This window comes from Microtus pennsylvanicus, chromosome 3, assembly GCF_037038515.1.
Source record: "Microtus pennsylvanicus isolate mMicPen1 chromosome 3, mMicPen1.hap1, whole genome shotgun sequence".
NCBI lineage: Eukaryota > Metazoa > Chordata > Mammalia > Rodentia > Cricetidae > Microtus > Microtus pennsylvanicus.
The window spans coordinates 75,564,110-75,586,984 of record NC_134581.1 but is presented as its reverse complement, the minus strand read 5'-3'; the positions used below and the strand labels follow the sequence as shown (position 1 = coordinate 75,586,984).

Below are 22,875 nucleotides of genomic sequence, written 5' to 3'. Positions count from 1 at the left end.
GACCCGGGAGAAACCCAGCGTCCTTGCCCCGTGCATGGCGGATTCTTGGCACATGTATGACATATGCCTCTCTGAGAGCATAGGCTCAAAGCCCATGGGTGGCAAGGACCCCTCTCCTCTCTTGGTCAGAGAAGCAAGATCGAGACGGTCTGGTCAGGGTCTCCACCTCTGTTCCTGAGCTTGTTTGTGGGGCTAAGGGACCTCTGGGTTGGGGCTAGAGTGGCGTTCACCACCCGGGGTGTCGCGGGGGGGCGGAGAGAGCGGCCGCCTAGCCCAGCCCCGCGGATGACAGGAGCCCGGGAGCCGAGGAGGGAGGAGCCGCCGCCGTGCGCTGGGTAGAGGAGCAGAGAGAGCGGGGCGCCGAGTGCGGGCGGCTGGGAGCGCGCTGAGCGGGGGAGAGGCGCTGCCGCACGGCCGGCCACAGGACCACCTCCCCGGAGAATAGGGCCTCTTTATGGCATGTGGCTGGTAACTTTCCTCCTGCTCCTGGACTCTTTACACAAAGGTGAGACCCGCTTTGCCGGTGGCTGGGCGGTGGAGGCAGCGGGGCCGGGATGCGCGCGGCTGGAAGCGAGGTGCGGTGCCCGGTGGGCTCCAGGTGCCTGGGTGCCGGACCCACTCGGGTGTATGGCATTGGGTGGGCGCGAGGGGTGGGGCGGCTCAGTGAGAAGGGTAGGGTGAGAGTCAGCCTGGGACCCTTTGCCAGCCCCCCTGCGCCTGCCGTTTAGGGGCGCGCCCGTGGGGGGCGGTGGCCAAGGAACCCCTGATTTCCCCCTAGTCCGGCCGCAGTTCTGCCCTGACCCCCTCCCCCAGCCTCTTGCCCCCTCCCGCGGCTTGCTGGAGCTGGGACCCCGGGGTGCCCTGCGAGCCAGGTGGTCCTCGGACCAAGACTTCATCCGCGAGCCCTCGGTTATTGGGTCCTTGGACCTAGGAAAGCTCACTCCTGCTGTAGCTTCGTGCACCCCTCGACTGCCCTCGACCCCCGCCCTGGCGCAAATGCCGGCGCACCGCATGGCGCTTATTTGCGCCTGGCTGGGTGCAGGGCTGGGAGAGCTGGGGGTCCCGAGAGGCGGGGGTTCCATCGGACAGCAAGTTTGTTCTTCAGACCCAAGGGTCGACCTCACCTATACCCCACCCCTGTGCCCCAGGCGCTAGCCTCGCCTTCTATTAGTCTCCCTGGGCACCTTAAGCAGCCTGCTTCAAGGTGCGATACTGTCCGTTCCAGCGCTTGGGCTGCTGGACCTGTGGACAAGTGTTCAGGCTGGGGGGCGTGTCCCTTTCCCGGGAGAGAAAAGGTTACTAGGGGTGGGTCCAGGTGTCCGGCACGTCCAGACCAGCTCCTGGGGCGCAGCACACCTGATCTAAGAAGAGGTAGCCTGGACTGAGGGGTCAGAAGCAGGCATTCCCGATCGTAACCAACCTGGGCACTCAATTTTGACTTGGCCAGCGCTGGCAGTTGAGCTTCTAGACTGTGGCAGAGGACGTGCCCCCGGGCGCGCAGATGGCGGGAGGGAGAGGAGGCGGCCGAACTCCGCGCCCTTGCGCTGTAGAGCACAGACGCTCCTCGGCTCTACCTGCTCAACCCTCTAACTTTTCTCCTTCGCGCCCGGAGGGGGAGGGCAGCTTCTCCTTCTGCCTCCTTTGCCTGGATTGGCCTGGCCCAGCAATAATTCTTGCCCCTTAGGCTATGGAGAAGAGCATTCGAGAGCCCGGGGGAGGGGTCCAGTCCTCTGCGGAAGCCGTGTTTGCAATCTGCTAGAGCCCAAAGTAATACCCAGTAGGTTAGGGGAGGCGGCTAACCCTTATTTGTGGATATGGCCGGGTCAGAGCCAATCTGATGGCCTAGTCTGCTGGGATTTTGCCCAGAAGATCCGAGTGCTGGGAAGTGGGTGGTCTTAGAAGGTGAGCAAAGAAATGGACTTTCTCAGGCCCAGTGAGGGCCACTGGGTAACACAGTAAGGCTGGTGTAGGTGGCTTAACTCCTTGCCCCCTGAACTGACCCTTCATCCGACCTTAGGCAACAAGCTTGCCTCCCGCCCCCACTACACATCCCAGTTTTCTTTGCTGGGGCTCTTCCTGCTTCCCTCCACCCCGGCAGGCTGGTTTGGCTCACAGCTTTAATTACGTTAATATTAAATATACATAAGGTGAGGAGCGGCTTTCTCTCTCCATAGCTCTCACTCCAACCCCCATTCCTTTTCCATTTTGTCAGGAAAGAAACACAGACCAGAGCTGCGGCCACGCTCAGCTGCTTTGTCCCCAACCTTGCCCAAGGAATAATCCATTTCTCAGCAAAGGAGACCCCTTCCCAAATACCTGCAGGACACCACCCTCCCCCATCCAGGAGCTCTACATGAATAAATGAAGCCCAAGTTATTTGATAGGGAAGGAGCAGATGGGGGTGGGAGTGGAGAAAGGCCCAGAAGGCCACAGGGCAACAGCTGGAGGGGCAGAACCCTCTCCTACTCCTGCAAGAAGTTGCCACTAGTAGGTCTTATGGGTAGATAGGAGTTAGCAGGTATGGCGGCCCTGGGTGGCCTTTGGGTCTGCGGATCCCTGGCTCCCCTGCCATTCAGAGTGCCAGCATCTGTGTTGGGTGCCAGGCAGCCTTGCCAGACAGGCCTCTCTTTTCCTTGGTGCCTTAATTGGGTCTTAGGTGCCAGGCTGATCCCCAGGGGCCTGTTCTGCTTGGGGTGGCATGGTAGGTGGGTGGTGGAGGCGGCTCGGGGAAGATGTGATGTGGGGAAAGCAAGCAAGATGGGGCGTGGTTTATTTCTCTCCCGTTGCCAGTCACCCCCGCGGCACCAAGGAAAATGTAAATGCGAATGTTCCAGCCTGTTACAGAAAACAATATCCTCTTGCAATAATTTGTACGTCCATCTGTGAGGAGCGGGAGGCGGCAGTCAGAGTGAAGAAAACGGGGAGATGGAGCGTCCTCTGGATGGAATTAAGCAGTTATTGAATGTTTTAAGCTTCTGTTATTTCCATTCCTCTCAAAATACCTTTTTTTTTTTTAAATTTTATGAAGCCTGAGCTCAGCCCGTTTCCCCAGAACTAAACGGGGAAGGTGTTTTAATAATCGGTTATCGAGTCTCCAATAACTGCCTTATTATTGCCAAAACAAATCCAGGTCTGGGCAGCCAGATGAACCCCAGCGAGGTTCTCTCTGTTGTTACATCCAGCGTGCCAGCCTCCGTGTTGCCCGAATTTGCATTTTTACTGTGTAAAAGAACAAGCTTCCTCGGCACTAAAATTCCTGTTTTCTAAAAGCCAAAATAATGGGTTGGCATTGATTTTTTTTCATTTCCCACCCCAACCTCTCGGATGGAGACTCAGGGTTCCTCTCTCTGGAGAAGACCAAATTAAAAGCCTTTGTCAGGCCATTAAGAAAATCTCTAGCATTCTGTTCAGCATCTAATTAAAAGGGGGGGTTACTAGGGACATGTTTTTAAAATCTCAAAGTGGCAAGTACAACTTAGGGGAGATGGGCGAAGGACCAGGGAGGGGCTGGGAGGGGCTGGGTGGCCAGAGGGACCCTGGCTGCTGGAATAACATGAAGGAGAAGGCAATCGCCGCCGCGGTGCCTGACAAACCTTCCTGATGCCTCGTTTTCCTGGGCATCAAAGCCAGTTGCCTTAACATATTTCTGCCGCAGAATGAAGAGCTCAATTAGAAAGAAAAGCTAGGAAGCAGTCGACCCAAAGTCAGCGTTGAAGTTGAGCAGGTGCTGGGCACTGGCCAGAGCGGCTGTTTTTCTTACAAAGAGGGAAGAAGTGGGCACACAAACAGTCAGGATTGGTCTGGCGGTGGTTTACTCAAGAAGCAGGAAGGTTAGGAATCCCAAACACAGAGTGAAGGGCTGCTTAGAGCACATCACAGGCATGGGTCTTTTGGTAGGGTATGGACCACAAGAGTTTTTACCTTCTCAGCATCTTCAGGGAGTCCATCCTTGTGATGTGTTTGGTTCCCTGCCTTGTCTGGTAAAATATGACTTTATTTGTTCAGGGAGCTCTATCAGGGTGTTCAGGCCTGAGGCTGAAGGTTCTCTCCTCCCCTGAGTTCTTGGAGAAAAATGTTTCTTGAAGGGGGAAGGGGGAAGGATTAAAGTAGTTAAAAGGGAGGATCTCCGAGTTTTCCGAAGTGCTCCTAGCCCTTAACCTAGTACATTGATTGGAACCCGGGTATCAGAGTAGGGTGAGCTGTAGGCAGCAAAGATGGCAGGAGGCCAGGAACCCAAGAGCAGGCTCCAGATTTGCATATCATTTGCATGTAGATTTGCATGCTCACCTAGCCAGGCCAAGAGCCTAGTTCTGTGAGGAGCATCCTAATCCCAGCTTCACTAGGAGCTAAGCAGTGGTTTCCTCCTTGTACAGAATAGGAATGGACAGGAATGGGAGACAAATGGTCTGGTAGCTTCCATACAGTTTCCAGGTTTTAGGCCTACATGCACTTAGTTCTGGCAGAGCAAACCCTGCAGCTCTCACCTTCTGTACCCAAGATAAGTAGTAGCCCTGGGTGATTAGGATAGGATAAGTAACAACGGACAGAGATAGCCTGAGGCAGAGGAAATATGGGGTGTGGGTCATTCCTCTGGTGCCTCAGGGTTCAGTCATTGGAGCATAGGGGCAACATTAGCCTTTTTGAAAGGAAAGAGTTGGGTGCTTCGGGTTGTGGGTCGGAGTGAGGAACATTCGGTGGATGGGATGGGGTATTAGGTAAGGAACAATGCTCTCTCGTCCTCTGGTCAGTCAATATCCAGCTTGGGGAAAGGTGGTGGCCTCTGGTGGATGAAGCCAGAGCCTGCTGCTTCTTCTATCATGATGAAGGCAGTTTGAGCGTGCAGACGGTTCCACTGGGGGCAGTGAGAAGGCAGGTGGACTGTGTAAAGTTTGGAGTAATGTTCGAAGGGCAGGCGCTTAGGAGAGCTGCGTGATTACTCGTGGGCAGCCAGCTGGGACATCTGTGATGGGAGCAGGGCCGAGGGATGGCCTTGTCTGTTTTTCTGGGACTCTAGGCAAAACTCACCCTGGCAAGTGCATCTCTGAGGCCTTCTGGAATGTGCTGCGTACTTGCTGGTCTGGAAGGATCCTGGCCGACCAGAGCCCAGAGAGTGTGTGCTCCATCTGGTGCTGTGTGGAGCTCTGAGGGGTTAAATGGGGTTATTGGGGGATGGGTAGAATTAGGACAGGGCTTTGCCCTTCCCTATCCAGTTCCTTCAACTAGTGCTTTTGTCTGTTTTGTATGTTGGTGTGTGTGCACGTGCGTACATGCACGTGTCGGGGAAGACTAGCCTGGCTTCTATGGTGGAAATCTGGATCCAAATCAAGCCTTTTGTGCACATCCTAGCTCTGCGTTTACCAGGCATAGGACTTGGGGAGGGGGAGAGGGTCTCTGAGCATCCTTTCCTCTATCTGTGCAATGAGACTAAGGAAGAAAAAGCACTACTGTAGCCAGAACTGAGCTGGTGCTCAATAAACATTAGGCCTCTTCTGCTTCCTACACTGCTCCCGCCTTCATCCTCCCGCTTGACCCCAAAATATATTTGGAAATCTCGTCTCTTCTGAGCAGTTGTATTATCCAGTCACATTTCCAGCAAGGTCAACTGTCTTAGTCCTTATGAGACTAAGAAAAACCAAGTGATGGCTAGGACAGGGCACACGCGCATTCCTTCCCAACTATCACCTCGCAGGGTAACCTTCAGGTTTCTGCTTTAGCAAGAGAGCTGCAGCCAAGTGGACACCTAGGTGTCCCTGGGGAGTCCAGCACCACCCTTTGCTCCCTTCATCATGGCTAGTGACAGCAGTGGAGATGGAGAGGGCTGGGGTTGAGTCTAGACTCTGAAGTCCAGCCTTTGAGGGAAGCCAGGGCTGGTTTCCTGCCTGCAGTGAAGGCTGAGACTGCACAGTGCATTTTTACCATGTACTCTTGGTGGAGCAAAAGTAAGGAGCATGGGTTTCACTCAGTTGGGAGTGTGTACAAGTGCTCCTCATAGGGTGAGCCCTCCAAATGTCCCTGGATGTATCTCTGGACATTACCTGGCTGGGGTAAGCCTCTTTGTTGTCTAGGTAGTCAGTCCAATGTTGGGAGCATACCATGACCTTTGCTGTCCCTGATCATCCCTCTCTCTACGACCCAAGCTGCTATATAGAAAGAACATGCGACCCAGAGATCAAGGATTGCCCATGGCAGGTTGTAGCCTTTGGGCTCTGTAATTGGGGGGAGGGGTTAGTGTGGGCACATCCACCCGCGTGCCCCGTTAGACAGATGTTCGTCCAGTGCTGCTGTGGCCTGAGCAGCATTAGCCTTAGGTATCACCTGTGCCACTCCAGCTGCTACTCGCCGCGTCTGCTCGGCACCCCTTGCACCCTCCCCTGCCCTTGCTCTACACGAAGCTTGCTCTGACGGTTTCCAAGGTCACCATCTTCATTAAGAACAGTTATTCAAATGCCAGATGCATATTCATTAAGCTGATTTTCCTAAAGAGATGTGTGCGTGCGCATACACACGCTCACACACATGCGTGGTTGAGAGTGGTTGGAGAGAGCATTCTCTGTGGACCTAGAAAACAAGGCTTGGTCTGTCTATCACAGGCAAGTTGAGATGCTTTTATTCTATAATCTGTAAAATGGGTAGAATGGCCAGTATCTAGGGTATTATTGCATGCATGCAAGAATAAGGGGCATAAAATCAAATACCGTGTGACCATGCTTTGTATATACACACACACACACACACTTGAAAAAACACAGCAAAGCGGTTTTCACCCTATAAATATTATGCTAAAATTTAAGGTATAATCACTATTGTTTCATCATAGGTAATGAGGAAGACCTCACAAGACAGCTGTTTGTGCCTGTCTCCCTCCATGCCCCCACAACTCCCCACCTATGCAGAACTTCCCTAGTTTTGTTTTCTGTCATTGTGGAGACAACTATTGAGTACTGCCAGTCCTGCAGCAGCCATCTTCCTGCAGTCCCCCTGCCTGCCCCCATGCATCTTCCTACGGTCCCCCCACCCCCATGCATCTTCCTGCAGTTTCCCTGCCTGCCCCCATGCATCCTCCTACAGTCCCTCTGCCTGCCCCCATGCATCTTCCTATGGTCCCTCCACCCCCATGCATTTTCCTACATTCCCCTCCATGCATCTTCCTGCAGTCCCCCACCCCCATGCATCTTCCTACAGTCCCCCCGCCCCCATGCATCTTCCTACAGTCCCCCCACCCCCATGCATCTTCCTACGGTCCCCCCTACCCCCATGCATCTTCCTACAGTCCTCCCGCCCCCATGCATCTTCCTACAGCCCCCCCGCCCCCATGCATTTTCCTATGGTCCCTCCACCCCCATGCATCTTCCTACATTCCACTCCATGCATCTTCCTGCAGTCCCTCTGCCTGCCCCCATGCATCTTCCTATGGTCCCTCTACCCCCATGCATTTTCCTACATTCCCCTCCATGCATCTTCCTGCAGTCCCCCACCCCCATGCATGCGTGGTGGAAAGAAGCCCACTTCAGCTCCTCTGCCCTCCTCCTAGGCTCTTAGATATGCTTTTATTCCCTAACTAAAGCCCCCAGGTATGACTGCCCCTCTAGAGAATCCAGTCTTTTGTGGGAGTCCCACTTTGGTGATCTCATTGAAGTACAAGGGTCTTGGATACCCTGGTTCTCCTGTGGCCTGCCTGAAGTCAAGGAGGGTAGGGGAAGTTGGAATCCAGCTTTGGAACTAGGAGAAGAATCTTACTAGTGATGACGAGTGACCTCCCAGAGTTGGAAGGCGCCTTGAAGGACACGGAATGGGCCTTCCAGCCAGACATGGTCCCTCTGCAGCTACTCTACCTGGTTCCCTTCTTCTCTTATACGTCCAGTAGCAGGGAATGTATTCCTTAAGGCTGATGTTTCCTGTGATTCTGTGTATTTTAAAGTCCAGTCTTAGACCCAGCCCTGTCATGATGTTGTATGTTTTAATCTCATCTTGGCTCCATCTTTGCAACACAGATCAAGACAAACCCCTCTTCCACTTGTCACCTTTCAGCCACTTATAAATGGACATTTTCCCATATGGGGTCGCTCCTATAGCTGTAGAACCTCCCTAGTCCCTCTGATGCTTCATTAGGTGGCAGCATCTGTTTCATGAAGCTCCAGCATACCTGAGTTGCCCAAGGAGGACAAAACAGAAGGGACCTCAGAGGCAGCACTGACCCCAGTCTAGGTTTTGGCTAGCTGTGTCCTTGGGGTGAGTGACTCCACTTCTCTGGGCTTTGTGAATGGAAGAGATTGGAGACAATAATCTCTTAAATCCCTCAAGTGTTAACAATCTAAGTCTGGGATTCTCTAGGGACAACTGTGCTGTCTGGGCTGACTCCCTAGAAAGAACTTTCTAGCCAGAAGGGGCCTTCCTCTGACAGGCCTTGTCTAGAAAGGGCTGGAAGATTAAAGATTCTGCCCCACTGACAGCTGTTACTCATAACCCCTCCTGGAGCCACAGGGACAGGGGCCTTGGAGGCCGAAGGCTATCTGCCCCCACACTGGATCTCAAAGCTCTCTGCGTGTTGGTTGGAGGGACTGTGTTTGTGTCAAGAATACTAAAAAACAAAACAAACAAACACACACACACACAAAAAACAAACCAAACCCACTGCTGTTTCTGATGGGAGTGAAGAAGACCCTGACCAGCCGTTCTCAATGAGCTTTGACAGAGTGGTCATCTCAGTGACTAGAATAAGGAGCTGCTGGCACTGGGGTAAGAGAGAAATAAAACAGCCAGTACCTGAGACGGCCCAAGTAATGCAGAATTGTCGTGTTCCAGATTGCTGCCCTGTATCAGACACCCCTCTGCAACATGTACACCCTTGGAGACAGTCCGTGTGTAATCTATTGTCTGTAGTATGGCTGCGGCACTCAAGGTGGGTGTCAGTTTGAAACACAGCTATGTATGAGAGAGAGGGCAATGTCAGGAAAAAACCAATCTGCTTATCCATAAAGACTTTTTAACAGTGGGATTTTGAGCAATGGTGGCATTAAAGGCTTGGCGTAAGAACTCAGTGAGTAATGGGGCAAGGGGAGGGTTTTTCATCCATGGTTGCCTGGCACCAGCGAGAGGCTGAAAAGCATCAGTGGCAGAGGCAGTGTGAGGAGTGTGGTGACCCAGGTGTCCTAGCTAATTTCCTCATTTTGTTTTTGTCAACTTGACATAAGCTAGTTATTTGGGAAGAAGGAACCTCAATTGAGAAAGTGCCTCCATCGGATTGGCCTGTAAGGTATTTTTAAAAATTAATGATTGATGTGGGACGATCCAGGTCACCGTGGGCAGTACAATTCTGGGAAGGACACACTGGATTGATTATTTAAAAAAAAAAGAAGAAAGAAAGAAAGAAAACACCAAGTTGAGCAAGCCACAGGGAGCAAGTCAGTAAGCCATTAAGCAGCATTGCTCCGTGCTCTCTGCTTCGGTTCTGGGTGCCCTGATGTCCGTCCGTGATTTAAGTTATACAAATCCTTTCCTCCCCAAGTTACTTTAGGTCATGGTGTTTTAACACAGTAATAGAAAGCAGATTAGACAACAGGTGTGCCCAGATATGAGGCAAACCAAGGGTAAGGCAGGAGACTCGGTCCCTGTGGTGGCTTCATCTCACCTAAGGACAGCACAAAGTCGTGTTACCTGGGAAGCACTGTGGTGCCGTCTGGGAGACTCACCCAGTCCTCCCCAGAGCCTAGCCTCACACTGTCTCTAAGTGCAAATGAACCACAAAAGAGTTTTCTGGTGTCTAGCTGGTCCTCTGGGGTTTGGCACATACTGGTGACTGAACAGAGGCCCTCTGATTGCTCCCCATCTGGGCCCAGTTTCGCCAGCTGGGGAGTAAGAACCGTCAGAGTGATGCCACACAATCTGTCTGTCTCGCCTGCAAACCTTTGTGTGCAAATGCATAGATGTTGTCCACCTTGCCCGAGCAGCCCTCCTACCTGAGGGACTCCGTTTGAGCCGGCTGGGGGTGGGTGCATCAGGGGAGGTGGAAAGCAGCCGGACTGCTATTGTGTTGCTTGTTCGTTGACCATGTAACTCTTCCTGGATTAACTCCATTGTCAAGTTCAGTTAATACATACGGTAGGAAGGCTTGTCAGCAAGCCCACAAGAACTATGCTGTGGGCTTGGGAAACACGAAATCTAGCATAGTACATCTACTCTTCCCACCAATTGCTACTGAGCGTGGACAGAGGACACTAACTTCTAAACTAGCATTGCGGGTCCTGTAACAGGAACAGGATGATTGTTGTCTAAGGAGCTGTAGATTTAACAAACTCCCAGGTGATTCTTCTACATGTTCCTGTTTGTCCACCACTGTTTTATCGCCATCCTCCTGGATGCTCAGTAAATATTTATTGCATAAGGACTTGTTTGCTCCATAAGTACTTCCTGCTTGTCTCCTATGACAATCAGACTCACAACAACAGCTCCAAACACTTGAGCGGTGCCAGACACTTGGATTCTCCAAAAGCTGTCGCTGAGGTAGATACCGTCACCTCAGTTTTTATAGAAACTAAGGCACAGAGAGGCGAGGTTGTCTTGTCTGGGTTTGCACACATTGCTTGTAACTGATAAAGCAGGGATTTGAACCCAGGGGGTGTGGCATTGGAACTAAGGCTGTTACTACTGTGTAAGAACCTGCTCTTGTGCCCAGGGGATGAAGTGATCATTGGGAAGGTCAGTGTCCTCAGAAACTCACAGTCCTGCATCGTAGAGGGGTTCTGCTGTCCCGCTGGTCCTTCCTCTCTTCTGGTCCTTGTTCCCCTGAAGACCTGCCACACTCTCTACTCACACACTAGGCCTGAGCAAGTGTTCTTTAGAGCTCTGAGTGGGTGTTTCAGGTGCCCAGCGCTGGCAGACAAGCCTCCATGCAAAACCCAGTGAATGAGAGGAGTAAACATTGCAAAGGAAGAGAACTAAATGACTCACTGTCCCCGTGGAGGCAGGGAGGTGTTAATATTTCAGTCCCCTCTGGTTGTCACTTCTGATGACTGGTGATGAGGACATGGGGTAATTCAGTGTGCACCCCAGAGGAATGCTGGGAGGGCCTTAAACTGTAGCCAGACACCTCCCCACCCCACTCCAGGCAGGATGGGAGACCACTGGTGTCGCTACAGGCGACACCGTGTCAGGTTTCCTTTGCCAAGCTAATCCCCCCATGTGATGCCCAGACAAGCCAAGGGTGAGCTAGTTGGTAGGTAGGATGGATGTGCAGGTTCTAGCTGTGACCCTGGGGGCAGCCAGATGCCTGGGGACGATTTCTGGTTTAAAAATATTGCCGTGCTATTTCTACACTTCTAATCTCCTAGCGATTTGGAGCCTGTTTTATGAAACACAGCGTCCGGGTGGTGCTGCTCAATGTTACACGGGTAGAGAAGATTAAATGGGTTTAAGTCTGGACGTCTGTCACATGACAGCCAGGCCCATAACTTCCATTTTCTATTAAAAAGCCATTTCCCCCTTTGACCAGAAGCAGCTATGCTGTTGATCTGAATGTCTCTCTTTTTATTTATGAAGGATTCCCCCGCCTTTCCTGGCTCTCTGTAAATTTGCTCGGTTCTGTCTGCAGAGAGAAGAAAGCGCTGGAGGGGATGACAGAGATTTAAGGAGAAAGCTGTGGTCTGCTGTCATGGGATCTCCTTTCTAACTGGGGTTAGTTTGGGGAGAAAGGTGAAGGAGAAATGTCATTAGATACCGGACTAGGAACTCTGTACTGTGATGGGGAAAACGCAGCTGGGCAGCCGGGTGCCTTGACCTCTCAGCTGGATCCTGGGTCCATCTCTTCCTCCCACTTCTGTACCTCCCTCTCTCCCTCTCTCCCTCCCTTCCTCTTTATCATCCTCCTCTTCCTCTTCCTCTTCTTTCTCTTTCTTTCTTTCTTTCTTTCTTTCTTTCTTTCTTTCTTTCTTTCTTTCTTTCTCTCTCTCTCTCTCTCTTTCCTCCTCCCTTTCCCTTCCTTCCTACTCTCTCCTTGTTTCTTTTTCTGTTTATTTTCTTTCTCCCTTCCTCCCTTCTTTTCTTTCTCCTCCCTCCCTTTTATTCCTTCTTCCTGCCTTCTCCCCGACCCTTCCATTCCTTATTCCTGACCCACCCACCCACCATATATCGCTACCCCCTCTCCCATTTCTTTCTCTCTTTGTTGAGACAGTCACTCTTGTTGTCCAGCCTGGTCTTGAACTCCTGGGCTCAAGCCTCTTCCTCCCTCAGCCTCCTGAGAAGTTGAGAATCCTTGGGCACACCATTTATGGCTTGCTGCTACCTTCTCTTCCTCCCTGTATGATCTTGCGGAAGTTACCGACCCCCACCTCCAAACTCCTCTTCTTCACTCACATGACCCTCACTTTTCACGTCTATGCACCTATAAATAAGGTCACGGAAGCACCCAAACCCTGCGCCTGCTGCACAGTCCAGCCTCCACTCAGGAAATGTTGGTTGCCTTTCTGGAACCTGGCGCCATCAGCCATGCCAATGAGTCCCCAGAGAGATGTCCAGCCCTAAAAGGAGTGTCATGGATCTACGTGAATGAGGGCAGTCGCCAATGTGAGGAGTCACCTGGGCATCCTGCTCGGTGCCTTTCCCAGTTCATAGGCACAGCCTACACCCCACACTTTCCACCCTGGCAGGAGGCAGGCCATTGCAGCTGTTTCTTCTTCTCTCCAGCCTGGAGGCTCCACAGTTTCCCCAGGCACACACAACTCACGGACAGGCTTTACTGCTGCTATGTTGAGCTTCTCAGGGATGCCTCCAGGGCCAGCCTCTCTGTCCCATGCACCTTCCAGCCCAGCGAAGGCTGACCTATGGAGTAACTGGCCTGCAGCACCCAGTTCTAACCTGAGAGCTGTACTTGGCGTAGCTCCTTCCCAAACTCAGCTCTGTGCCAAGGCTTAGCCCCTTTCTGGCCCTCCCTTTAGGAGATCTGAAAGACGGCACACTACTCCATTGCCTTTTGATGCCTCCGCCTTCCCTGTAAGACTCTGGAGCACTCAGCTGGTGCTTTGTGTGTTTCCTGGAGCGATGAAAGCCTTGAGTCAAGGAGGAGCTGGGAAGGGGCTGGGAAGGATAAGGAGTCAGCTAAGAGGAAACGGAGGGCTTTGGATTCTGGAGCGCTGCAGGCAGAGCTGTGCCCTGATCATTTTAGGCAGCCTGGAACCTCCCACCCGCAGATCTTTGCTAGGGGAGTTGAGGCTTTCACCCTCTTTTACACTCAGCAGCCCCATGAGATAGGTAAGATATGCAACTTCTCCTGCTCCACCTTACCCTGCTTTTTTTGGATATGAGCACAATGAGGCCCAGAAAGGCTAAGCCACTTACATAAGGTCACATAGCAGGTGATGTGAGACTCTAGAAGACAAACAGTTCTGTCAGACTGCATCCAAGACTCTGTAGTGCCCCATCTCCTTGCTCCTTTGCGACATCGCTGTGTTGTAGATCTCTGGAGCAGGAGACGAAGTCCTGGACAGGCCACACTAGAGTCCCTGGGCTCAGACTGGGATGCTGAACCCCCGCTGCTTCCCTTATGTATCATCGCTTCTGCATTTATTCGCCGGACGATTTGCCCTGCTTTTCGCTCTCCATGTGGCAAGAAATCCAGATATCCGTCTGGCAGTGCCTCAGTTTCCCTCCTATGGATCCTTTGTTCGCTCCCTCCCCTTGGCAGGTAGGGTGAGTCTAAATTAATGTTTATTTAAGAGCTTCCTCATTTTGAGATGACAGGTGCCTTGGGAGGGTAAAATATGAACCCAACCTAAGTGCAAAATGCTATTGTTTTACACCTGAGGGTGATGTTTCACATCGGCAATGCACTGTCAGAACCGTAAGCAGAAACGAATGGTGTGTCTAATGCTCCCCAGCTCCCCCACACTCTGAAGACAGCGGCTCGCGTCCTGGGGCGGGAGAAATATGAGGCTGCTCGTCTTTTGCTATAAATCTGCTGTTTCATCGGCCCTGACAGGTGGCTGGACAATCCCAGTCAATTCATCAATTAAATCTACCCATTTGTAGCTGCTGGGAACCTCGTGTCCTTGGCTCTGGGAAGAGCCAAGGCCTCCAAGTGCAGGAGGGCTGCTGTCATTGTGGTTGATGCTCCTGGTGGGAGCAGAAAGGCTTGTAGAAAGGCTGTTCTCGGAGGCAAGGAGAGGGGAAGGGATGGCTGGCCGGTGGAGGAGACAGGTGCATTAGGGTGTGGTTGGGGTAGGGAGAGGATAGGCAGGGCTCCCAAGCCTGGAAAGTCAGGTTTCTGTGATTTTGATCTGTCTCCATCTTGATTATTAAGCCGCACAAAGAGGTCTATCTTCTCAGTCTTAATTTCTTTCTCTGTAAAATGGAAATAATATTAATGATGCTAATCATGATAATTCACTTTAGGGAGTTAAGTCAAAAGACAATAGCTACCTACTACTGATAGAAATACAGTGACTGACCCAAAGTGTGGCCCAGAGCTGACAGTGAAGTCAGTGACTGCTGTTCCTATGGTGGAGCTCTTGTCATCAACAGGGTTCTGTCCGACTTAACTCTCTTCCTCAGACCTTTACAAAAAGCATTTGGGAGAATTTTCCCATGAATGGAGCACTTCTTGGATTCCTTTCTTTCTGGGAACTTTCTCATTTTCCTTATGTCTATTCTTCAGGCATAAGGGAGAGTCATTGCACATCTTGGTGGAGGTTGGCTCCCCATATCCATGCAGCTGACATGGCAGAGGTAGCTAAGTAATTAGGCCTTCTGAGGAAGCACCCAGAAACCCAAGGGGATGACCCTGATCCATAAGGCTAAGCTAAGGACTGCGGGACTCAGAGTCTATTAGGAGGGACATAGCGAGGGGGAGAGAGAGAGATGTTGGTGTGGCCTGGTTGTGTTTGAGGAAGGCCCTCTTTTTATTGCATTGATCATATTACAGCCATACATTGCCTGTTAAGAAAGCAATGCTGGTCAAATTGCCTGGGTGGGCATCCCAGAGAGCTCACCTACTGGTTGTGTGAGTCTTGAGGAAGACAAGGAAGTGCCTCACTCTCCGCCTTTGTAGATCACTCAGTCTTAGGCCATTGGGAGGATGCCAGGAGGCCACAGAGGAGACAATGCCAATTACTTGTTGCATGCGTCTTGGTCAGGAGGGCCTCTCAGAAGGTGAGGATGGGGCCCCACACATACATGCTGGAAAGTCTCACTGAACCATGGCTTAGCTCGTAAAACAGCCTGATCTTGTGATCATGAGGAATATTCCAGCCACAGAGAACAGGCCTGCTACAAGAGCTTCTGAGGGTCTCCCTGAGCCGACACACTCAACCATGGACTATTACACGGGAGGCAGTGTGAGGAGATTACCAAGCGATGCTGCCTCCCCCCCCCCAGAGCTTTTCAGCCCCTGGGGGTGCAGAGCCTGGTGGGGACAGCAAATGCATTTGCTGCTAAGAGGATGCCCCTGACACTGCAGCCAGGAGCCCACGGATGTTTTTTTTTTTCCAGCACAGCTGCTAATGGCTTCATCACGGCTTTTTATGAGATGATGTGAATTGCTCTGGCCAATGAGGCTTAATGGCCTTCCTCAACGACCTGCCTGGTCTATTCTCCCTAGAGGCTCTGCTCTGAGTTAAGGCAAGAATATTAATACAGTCCGGATGTGGGCTCTCCCCCTCCCCATAAAGTTGTGGAAATTGAGGTCAAGTTGGGTCCCCCGCAACGTTCTTTAAACAAGCAGCAGCCCGTTGCTTACTCTTTCATCTTGCTGGTGGAGAGGGACCGGCTTCCCACAGGAGATTAGGGGGCCAGGTTCTCCCTTCCTTTGGGTTGGCCTTCTTAAAGGGGAAGGCCCCTAAATAGCGAAGGAGGGCCCCCCAATTCCCACAATAGGGCAGGAGTAGGTGGTTCTAAAGCCTGATGCTGGAATGGGAGGAACAGACACTGCCCTTCCTGCCAGGTGGCCCTGAGGCTGTTACTCTATGGGACTGGGGTTTGGAAGAGCATCAGGGATGGGAGGGGTCTTCCCAGGCTTGTCCACCCTGCTTACTGTCCAGTTGAGAAGGGAAGGCGCCAGTCATGAAAGAGCATGGACTTCTGCAGGCAGTCAAGACTAAGTCTGAGCCTCTTGCTCCTCATCCAGAAAGGTCACCTGGAAAATGTTCTGATGATCTCTAAGGATCCAAGCCCTCACGGAACCCCACTGCCTTATTTCTCCCAGGCTAGCACCCCACTTCCTCTACCTAGTCTTCTCAGGCTGTGGCAGTGAGACCCTTTCCCTGCCACCTGCAGGCTGGGAAGAACAAGGGACCCTACTTAGCAAGGTCTCCAAATTTCAGCTCTACTACCACCCTATGCTCTTGGACAATCCCTGAGCATCCTAAACTTGTAGAAGGGGGCAATGTTTTGGCTAGGGTTTTTTTTTTCTTCTTCTTCTTTCCCAACTTGACACAAGTTAGAGTCATTTAGGGAAAGTGAACCTCAATTGAGAAAATGTCCCAACAGATTGGCCTATGGACAAACCTGAGTGGCATTTTCTTGACTAACTATTGATGTGGGTGGGCCTTGTTCCCTGTAGGTGGTCCCACCCCTAAGCCGGTAGTCCTGAGTCCCAAGAAAGCAGGTTGGGCAAGCCATGGGGAGCAAGTCAGTAAGCAGCATTCTTCCATGGTCTCTGCTTTAGTTCCTGCCTTCAGGTGCCTGCCTTGGCCTCCCCTGATGGTGGACTGTAGCCTGTAAGCCGAACAAACCTCTTCCTCCCCACGTTGCTTTTGGTCAAGTTTTGATCAAAGCCACGAAACTCTAATTAATATACGTGATGAAAGGCGAGTTGTGGGCTGGAGAAATGCTCAGTGGCTAAAGGTACTTGTTCTTTCCAAAGGTCTCAGGTTCAGTGCCTAGCACCCACATAGGAATTCGAGTACCAGGAGATCTGGTGCCCCTCTGGCCTCTGTGAGCACCACACATGCATGTGGTGCACATGTACACACATGCAGGTAAAACACTCACATATGTACATAAAATAAAACAAAAACATTCTAAAACAGGGAGAGAGAGAGAGAGAGAGAGAGAGAGAGAGAGAGAGAGGAAGGGGAGTGGGGAGAAGAGAGACCATCTTCCCCTTGGGGCTGTGCAAGTGAGTTAAAGAAATGGCTGGGAGCAAGGCTGTGAAGGGTCGGTGCTAAGTAGCTATGGATCTAGGTATCTCAGCATCTCTCCCGATATGTGCATTGCCACAGTAGGTGGTGACTTTGGACCCTTCTTGCAACAAGGTTTGTGGCAGCCTCTCTCCATGGACTTGGCTCAGTCCAGAAAGTGAGACTTTTTACTTTTGTCATTTCTGTACCAACTAACCAAGAAACATCTATAGGGCAGGAAGTGTCCTTTCTTTTCTTTGCTATTTTCCTGGTAAATAATAGGTGCTCAGTGGTGTTTATTGGCTGGCTGACACACGAAGGCTGAATGAATCAGTGCCAGCCTGCAAGGCTTCCGTGCACGTTTCTCCAGCAGACCCTAACCAAATCTCTTTCTTTCTTTCCTGCAGCCCTCCCCGAGGATGTTGGCACCAGCCTCTACTTTGTAAATGACTCCCTGCAGCAGGTAACCTTCTCCAGCTCTGTGGGTGTGGTGGTGCCCTGCCCGGCCGCGGGCTCCCCCAGCGCGGCTCTTCGATGGTACCTGGCCACAGGGGACGACATCTACGATGTACCGCATATCCGGCACGTGCATGCCAATGGGACTCTGCAGCTCTACCCCTTCTCCCCCTCCGCCTTCAATAGCTTTATACATGACAACGACTATTTCTGCACCGCGGAGAATGCAGCCGGCAAGATCCGGAGCCCAAACATTCGCATCAAAGCAGGTGAGGGACCAGACCCCTGCGCCTTGATGGGGGCTCCCTGTGAGCTCTGCACACAGAATGGGGGAGGCAGGCTGGCATTGTGAGGGTATATATGTGGTGTGCGCACGAAAGCTTGAAAGAAACAATTACCTAGGGTCAGCTTGGCCATCTACTGTGGTGCTTGGGCACATTCAAAGTGAGTACCTATCTCTCTACCATGCACAGCACTGCCCGTGAGTTAAATGACAGAGTGCACATCACTGAAGCAGGAAACTTGCTCAAGCTTCATTTTCTCAAGCCTCCTGTACTGGCTGATTTTGTGTGTCAACTTGACACAAGCTGGAGTCATCAGAGCGGAAGGCACCTCAGCTGAGGAAAAGCCTCCATGAGATCCAGCTGTAATGCATTTTCTCAATTAGTGATCAACTGGGAGAGGGCCCAGCCCATTGCAGGTGTTGCCATCCCTGGCTTGGTGATCCTGGGTCCTGTAAGGAAGCAGACTGAACAAGCCATGGGAAGCCAGTAAGCAGCTCCCCTCCATGGCCTCTGCATCAACTCCTATCGCCAGGAACCTGCTCTGTCCCTGTCCTGGCTTCCTTTCCTCCCCAGTTTATTTTTGGTCATGGTGTTTTGCTTCAACAATAGAAGCTTTAAGACACCTCCTCTCCCTGAACTATATCGAGGAAAGTGCGTGCTATCCGATGAAACTAAAGCAGTTTTCCGAAGGTTCAGCTAACATCCAGCACAGGGCTATACCCACAGCACCTCGGAGGTCCCCTCTTGCTCTCTCTGGTCTCTGTTCTCCTCAGGACAGCCACTCTCCTGAGCCGGAATAATCTGGATGTCTTGCTTTGTCATGCTTAACAAAATGGGGGCCTATATTCTGACTTTTCTGGAATCTTCAGCTCACTATTCTCATCATGGCATTTCTTCTCACTGTTGTGTCGGGTGGAAGATCACTCGTTATCACTCATGCATGGTATTTAACCATGTAACTAGGGCGCACGCTCTTTGTCCATCCCACTGTTGATGAACATTTGAGCGCCAAACAACTCGGAGCACTGTCATTTACGTACAGTTCATGATGGAAAGTCTTAGCGGTGAGAGAGCCGGATCTCCGAAGAGTCTGTGGAGGCAGAGAGGCAGGGGTGAAACCGAAAGTCTGGTCTCAGTGGGGCAGGCCTGGAAGTGAGCAAGTGGCTTTGATCGGCTCTTTTGAACTAGGACATCACAACACACTCTACTTCTGATACTTACAGGAAGTGCCTCAGAGAGCAGTAAGGCACCCAGGTGTGGGCACTGGCTTTCTTACAAGGGAATCTGGGTGCAAGAGGCCAGTCTATCAAGGCACGCCAGTGTGTCTTCTGTCCTGCAGCTGTGCTGGCCAGGTCCAGAGGGCAGGCCTAGTGACAGGCCCTTCAGGACAAGGTCCTGAACTCTGACCTCTAACCACAGGACTTCTCACAAGAACAAGGCTGCAAGGGTCTAGGCCCAGAGCTGTAGGAGAGTGAGGGATGGGCCCTGCTCCCCCATGCCCTTGTGTGACCTGGGGGTTAACTGTTGGCCATGCCGCCGGAGCAAGGGTTCTCTCCCATGCTTCTGCAGGTGTCTCTTCTGAATTGTTTGGTCTCCAATACATCCCCAAGTATTGAGCTGGAAGTGTTGAAGCCTGGATTTAAGTTCAGTTCTAGCCTCCATATCTAGGAGCCCTGGAAAAGACCATCATTGGGTATACTCCTCTCCTCGAGTTAGAATTCGGTCTTCACAGTAAGTCTACAAAGGTTTCTTACTGATGAGAAGGCCAAGTCAAAGAAGTAATTCCCACATGCCTGGTCTTTTCTATGCTGTTCCACAGATGAGGAAATTTAGGCTCACAGGTTAACTGACCTGTATCCAACATCCCCATGCTGCTCAGAGGAGGAGTGGGGCCTGCGTGTCTGATACACCTTGGCTGCCTCTCTAAGATACCCAGGATTGGTGTACAACACATCTTATCCTTGTCCTCCACTACTCAGGTCAGCTCCCCCACCCCATGAGGCTCCTTTGTGAGATTGGATAGAGGCAATGCTGCCAGACCTAAGCGAGGGCTGGACCAGAGCCCGATGGCCAACCTCTCCCCTCTCTCTCTTTTCTTCCCTTCCCTCCCTCCTTTCCTCTTGCCCGGAGACGAAGAAAGATGAAGGCCCGGTGAGGGCCAGGTCCACTGGAAACACAACCAATTAAAGAGGCCCTTGACAATGCCAGAGAGGCTGCAGGTGCACTGCTTGCGGGGAGGATGCCAGGGCCCTGGGTGTCGCCCTGGCAACCATGGCAAGGAGAGCAGAAGGGCATGTTGCCCAGGTGTCTGCTGGGGACAAGGTCAGTAGGTAGTGGGAGCTCTAGACTGTCAAACTCTGCTTGTCGGAGAAGGGAGTGGAAGGAAAAAGTGAGCCCCTGGCTAAGGCCGAGCTGAGAAAGACGGGGAGGCAGAGGTCTTCATTCCACTCTTAAGGTAGGGCCAGTTCACCTGCAGGATATGACACGTGAGTGGCTGCAGGAGACACCGTGTGAAAGATGAGTGCAGGGTTGGGAGCAGACAGGAGTCGACTCTAGAGGGACAGATGGCCCTAAAATCAGGACCAAAGTTGGGACAGGATAGAAGCCACGAGAGGTTGGAGGGCAGTAGGAATATGAGGACTGTACCTGGGTCTCAGACAACCCCGGTTTCAATTATTCTTTTCTACTGCCCATTGGATGCCACCAATGCCATGATGAACTCAATTATCTGAACTACATTTCCCAGGATACATTGAACTAGCCCCACATGGTAGTTCGCTCATATAATCTGGATTTTATTTTGGGAAATGACGGTCACTGTTCTGAACCCACTTGCTGTTCCCTTTCACCATCACCATGACCTTGTGACACCCCTTTTTCAATCTCTCACAGTTTTCAGGGAACCCTACACCGTCCGGGTGGAGGATCAAAGGTCAATGCGTGGCAACGTGGCCGTCTTTAAGTGCCTCATCCCCTCTTCAGTGCAGGAATATGTTAGTGTTGTGTCCTGGGAGAAAGACACAGTCTCCATCACTCCAGGTAAGGAATCATGGGTGGCGGCTGACAGAGCTGCCTGGGTGGTGGACGGTGTCTGAATTGGTCTATGAATGGAGCAAGACTGTGACAATGGCTTTAGGGACTGATTTGTTACTACTCTCTGGAGTTTTGGAAAACGAGCATATTTGGCATCCATCTGATCATCTCTGTGTGGGATGGTTCATGTGTTGAGGCCCGTGCTGTCGAGGACGGTCCCACAGACACAGGATGGGGCTTCCGGTGATACTGGGGCTCGTCTTGAACTTGTCCTGACTTATGAGAGTCATTGGTAATCTCACCTGTGAAGGGTGGTAGGAGAGACAGGGCACATCTGTGCTCTGTGTGTGACTAGGGTAATGAGGCTGGATATCTGAGGAACCAGGCCTAAGGAAGTGTGCATATAGGACAGAGTACACGTGTCTTCTCTGCGTGACTAGGGTAATGAGGCTGAACATTTGGGGAATCAGGTCTAAGGAAGTGTGCATACAGGACTTCTGCTTTCCTGTGAGTTGGCTGAAATGTAAGAAGAGCCGTCGGTGACTGACATTGGAAATGAGCTAGCACTGTGTTGGAGTCTTGGAAACCCCTCATTGGTTCATTTTCGCCTGGGAAGGATTGTCCCTCCAACAGGAAACAGGTCTTGGAACCTCACAAAAAGACCTCTTAAATCTTTATTCAACCTTCAAGGATCCAATAAAAACCCCACCCCATCCCTTCATCCCCCACACCACAGGGGCTCCATTTTCCTCAAGGTTCATCCTTAACTTCCTGTAAAGTGTAGCATCCCGACCAGTCCTCTTTAAGCAGGCTGTTGGCACCCAGGTTCCCAGCCAGTTGTCTGGAATGATCCGCAGCCTTCGGAGTGAAGTGAGGATGAGAAGCCTCTGTAGCAACTTGTCATAGAGGAAGATTCTTCATCTTGGTGAGCCCCCTCCACCTCGAGATGTGAGCAGCACCTTTGAAATAGGTGTGTTCCGGTCAGCTGAATTCAAATCACTCGGGAGCCAGCCTTGGTCTCAGCACTGACCAGAGCTCTTTAGATGGTTCTAGGTTACAGCAGGGTGAGACCTATGCTTACATGTTTGTAGCTAGCATGGCAGGTGTTTTTTTTTTTTTAAAAAAGACATAAGCATGTGCCTTGTTCTCACAACTTTCCTTCTCTCAGTTCCAAGCAGATGGCCAGGCCAAAAGATCTCTCAGTAGCAGACAGGTTAGCAGCCTGGTGGGATCAAGGCAGACTGTACGCTACTTACAGATTCCTTCTCTCCTTTTTGGAAAAACATGAGTTAATGGGAGGTGCCTGGAAGGAGAGCCTCTGAGAAATAGACAAAGGAAAGAGAAGGAATCTGGGGCTGGGAATGGTACTGTGAGTGTCTATGGAAAGATTTCTTGGACTTCAGGGAGCATCTGTGGGAGCCCTTCAAGGCTGGGACTGAGGTCCCAAACGAGACATGGTAGACACAGCCAAAGACCCAAAGACGCCATCCAAGTAGGGAGCACAGGTTAGCAGATGCTGCACATCTCTGGGGAAGCTTCCGAAACGATAGACACCGGGGTTCCTGTATTTCTAGAAGAGTCAGGTTTAAGGCATTTAAAGACCAGTAGGAAATGTAGTACTTCTTACACACTTGGGTTTATGGATGAAGCATTGTGTCCATTAAAATAATAATTATGTTATTAAAACTTTTTGAGTACTTGCTATTTTTCTGGCACCGGGCTAAGACACCTTAATTCATCATATTTTAGCCTCGCACAAAGCCCAGAAGTGAGTTTTCCTCTTTCCACTTACAGAAGAGAAAAACCTGGTCTCAAAGAAGGAACTCAGTTTCTTCCAGGTCACGTGTTGATCACTCAGATGAGGTTTAAACCGAAGCAGGATTTCCCCTAAGCTCCTGCTTCCCCTGTGTGCACACAAATGTGCCCAGCTTCTCTGAGGACCATGAAGTTTTAACAGTGTGCTATAGGCAGTGAGAGCTTTGGGGAAAATACTCTAT

The 22,875-nt window shown here is 51.4% G+C and overlaps 1 protein-coding gene across 2 annotated transcripts in view; it reads left to right on the top strand.

Moving 5' to 3' along the window:
• The first annotated feature begins 320 nt into the window (after positions 1–320).
• Positions 321–22,875, top strand: part of Dscaml1 (DS cell adhesion molecule like 1) — a 324,403-nt gene continuing 301,848 nt past the window's right edge. Inside the window, exons 1-3 of one of the 2 annotated variants that reach the window (XM_075966084.1) lie at positions 321–505; positions 17,513–17,830; positions 20,738–20,884. In XM_075966084.1, coding sequence (XP_075822199.1) covers positions 460–505; positions 17,513–17,830; positions 20,738–20,884 — 511 coding nt within the window. In that variant the 5' untranslated portion in view covers positions 321–459. The remainder of the gene's footprint in view (positions 506–17,512; positions 17,831–20,737; positions 20,885–22,875) is intronic. The other variant, XM_075966085.1, reaches the window with a different exon arrangement.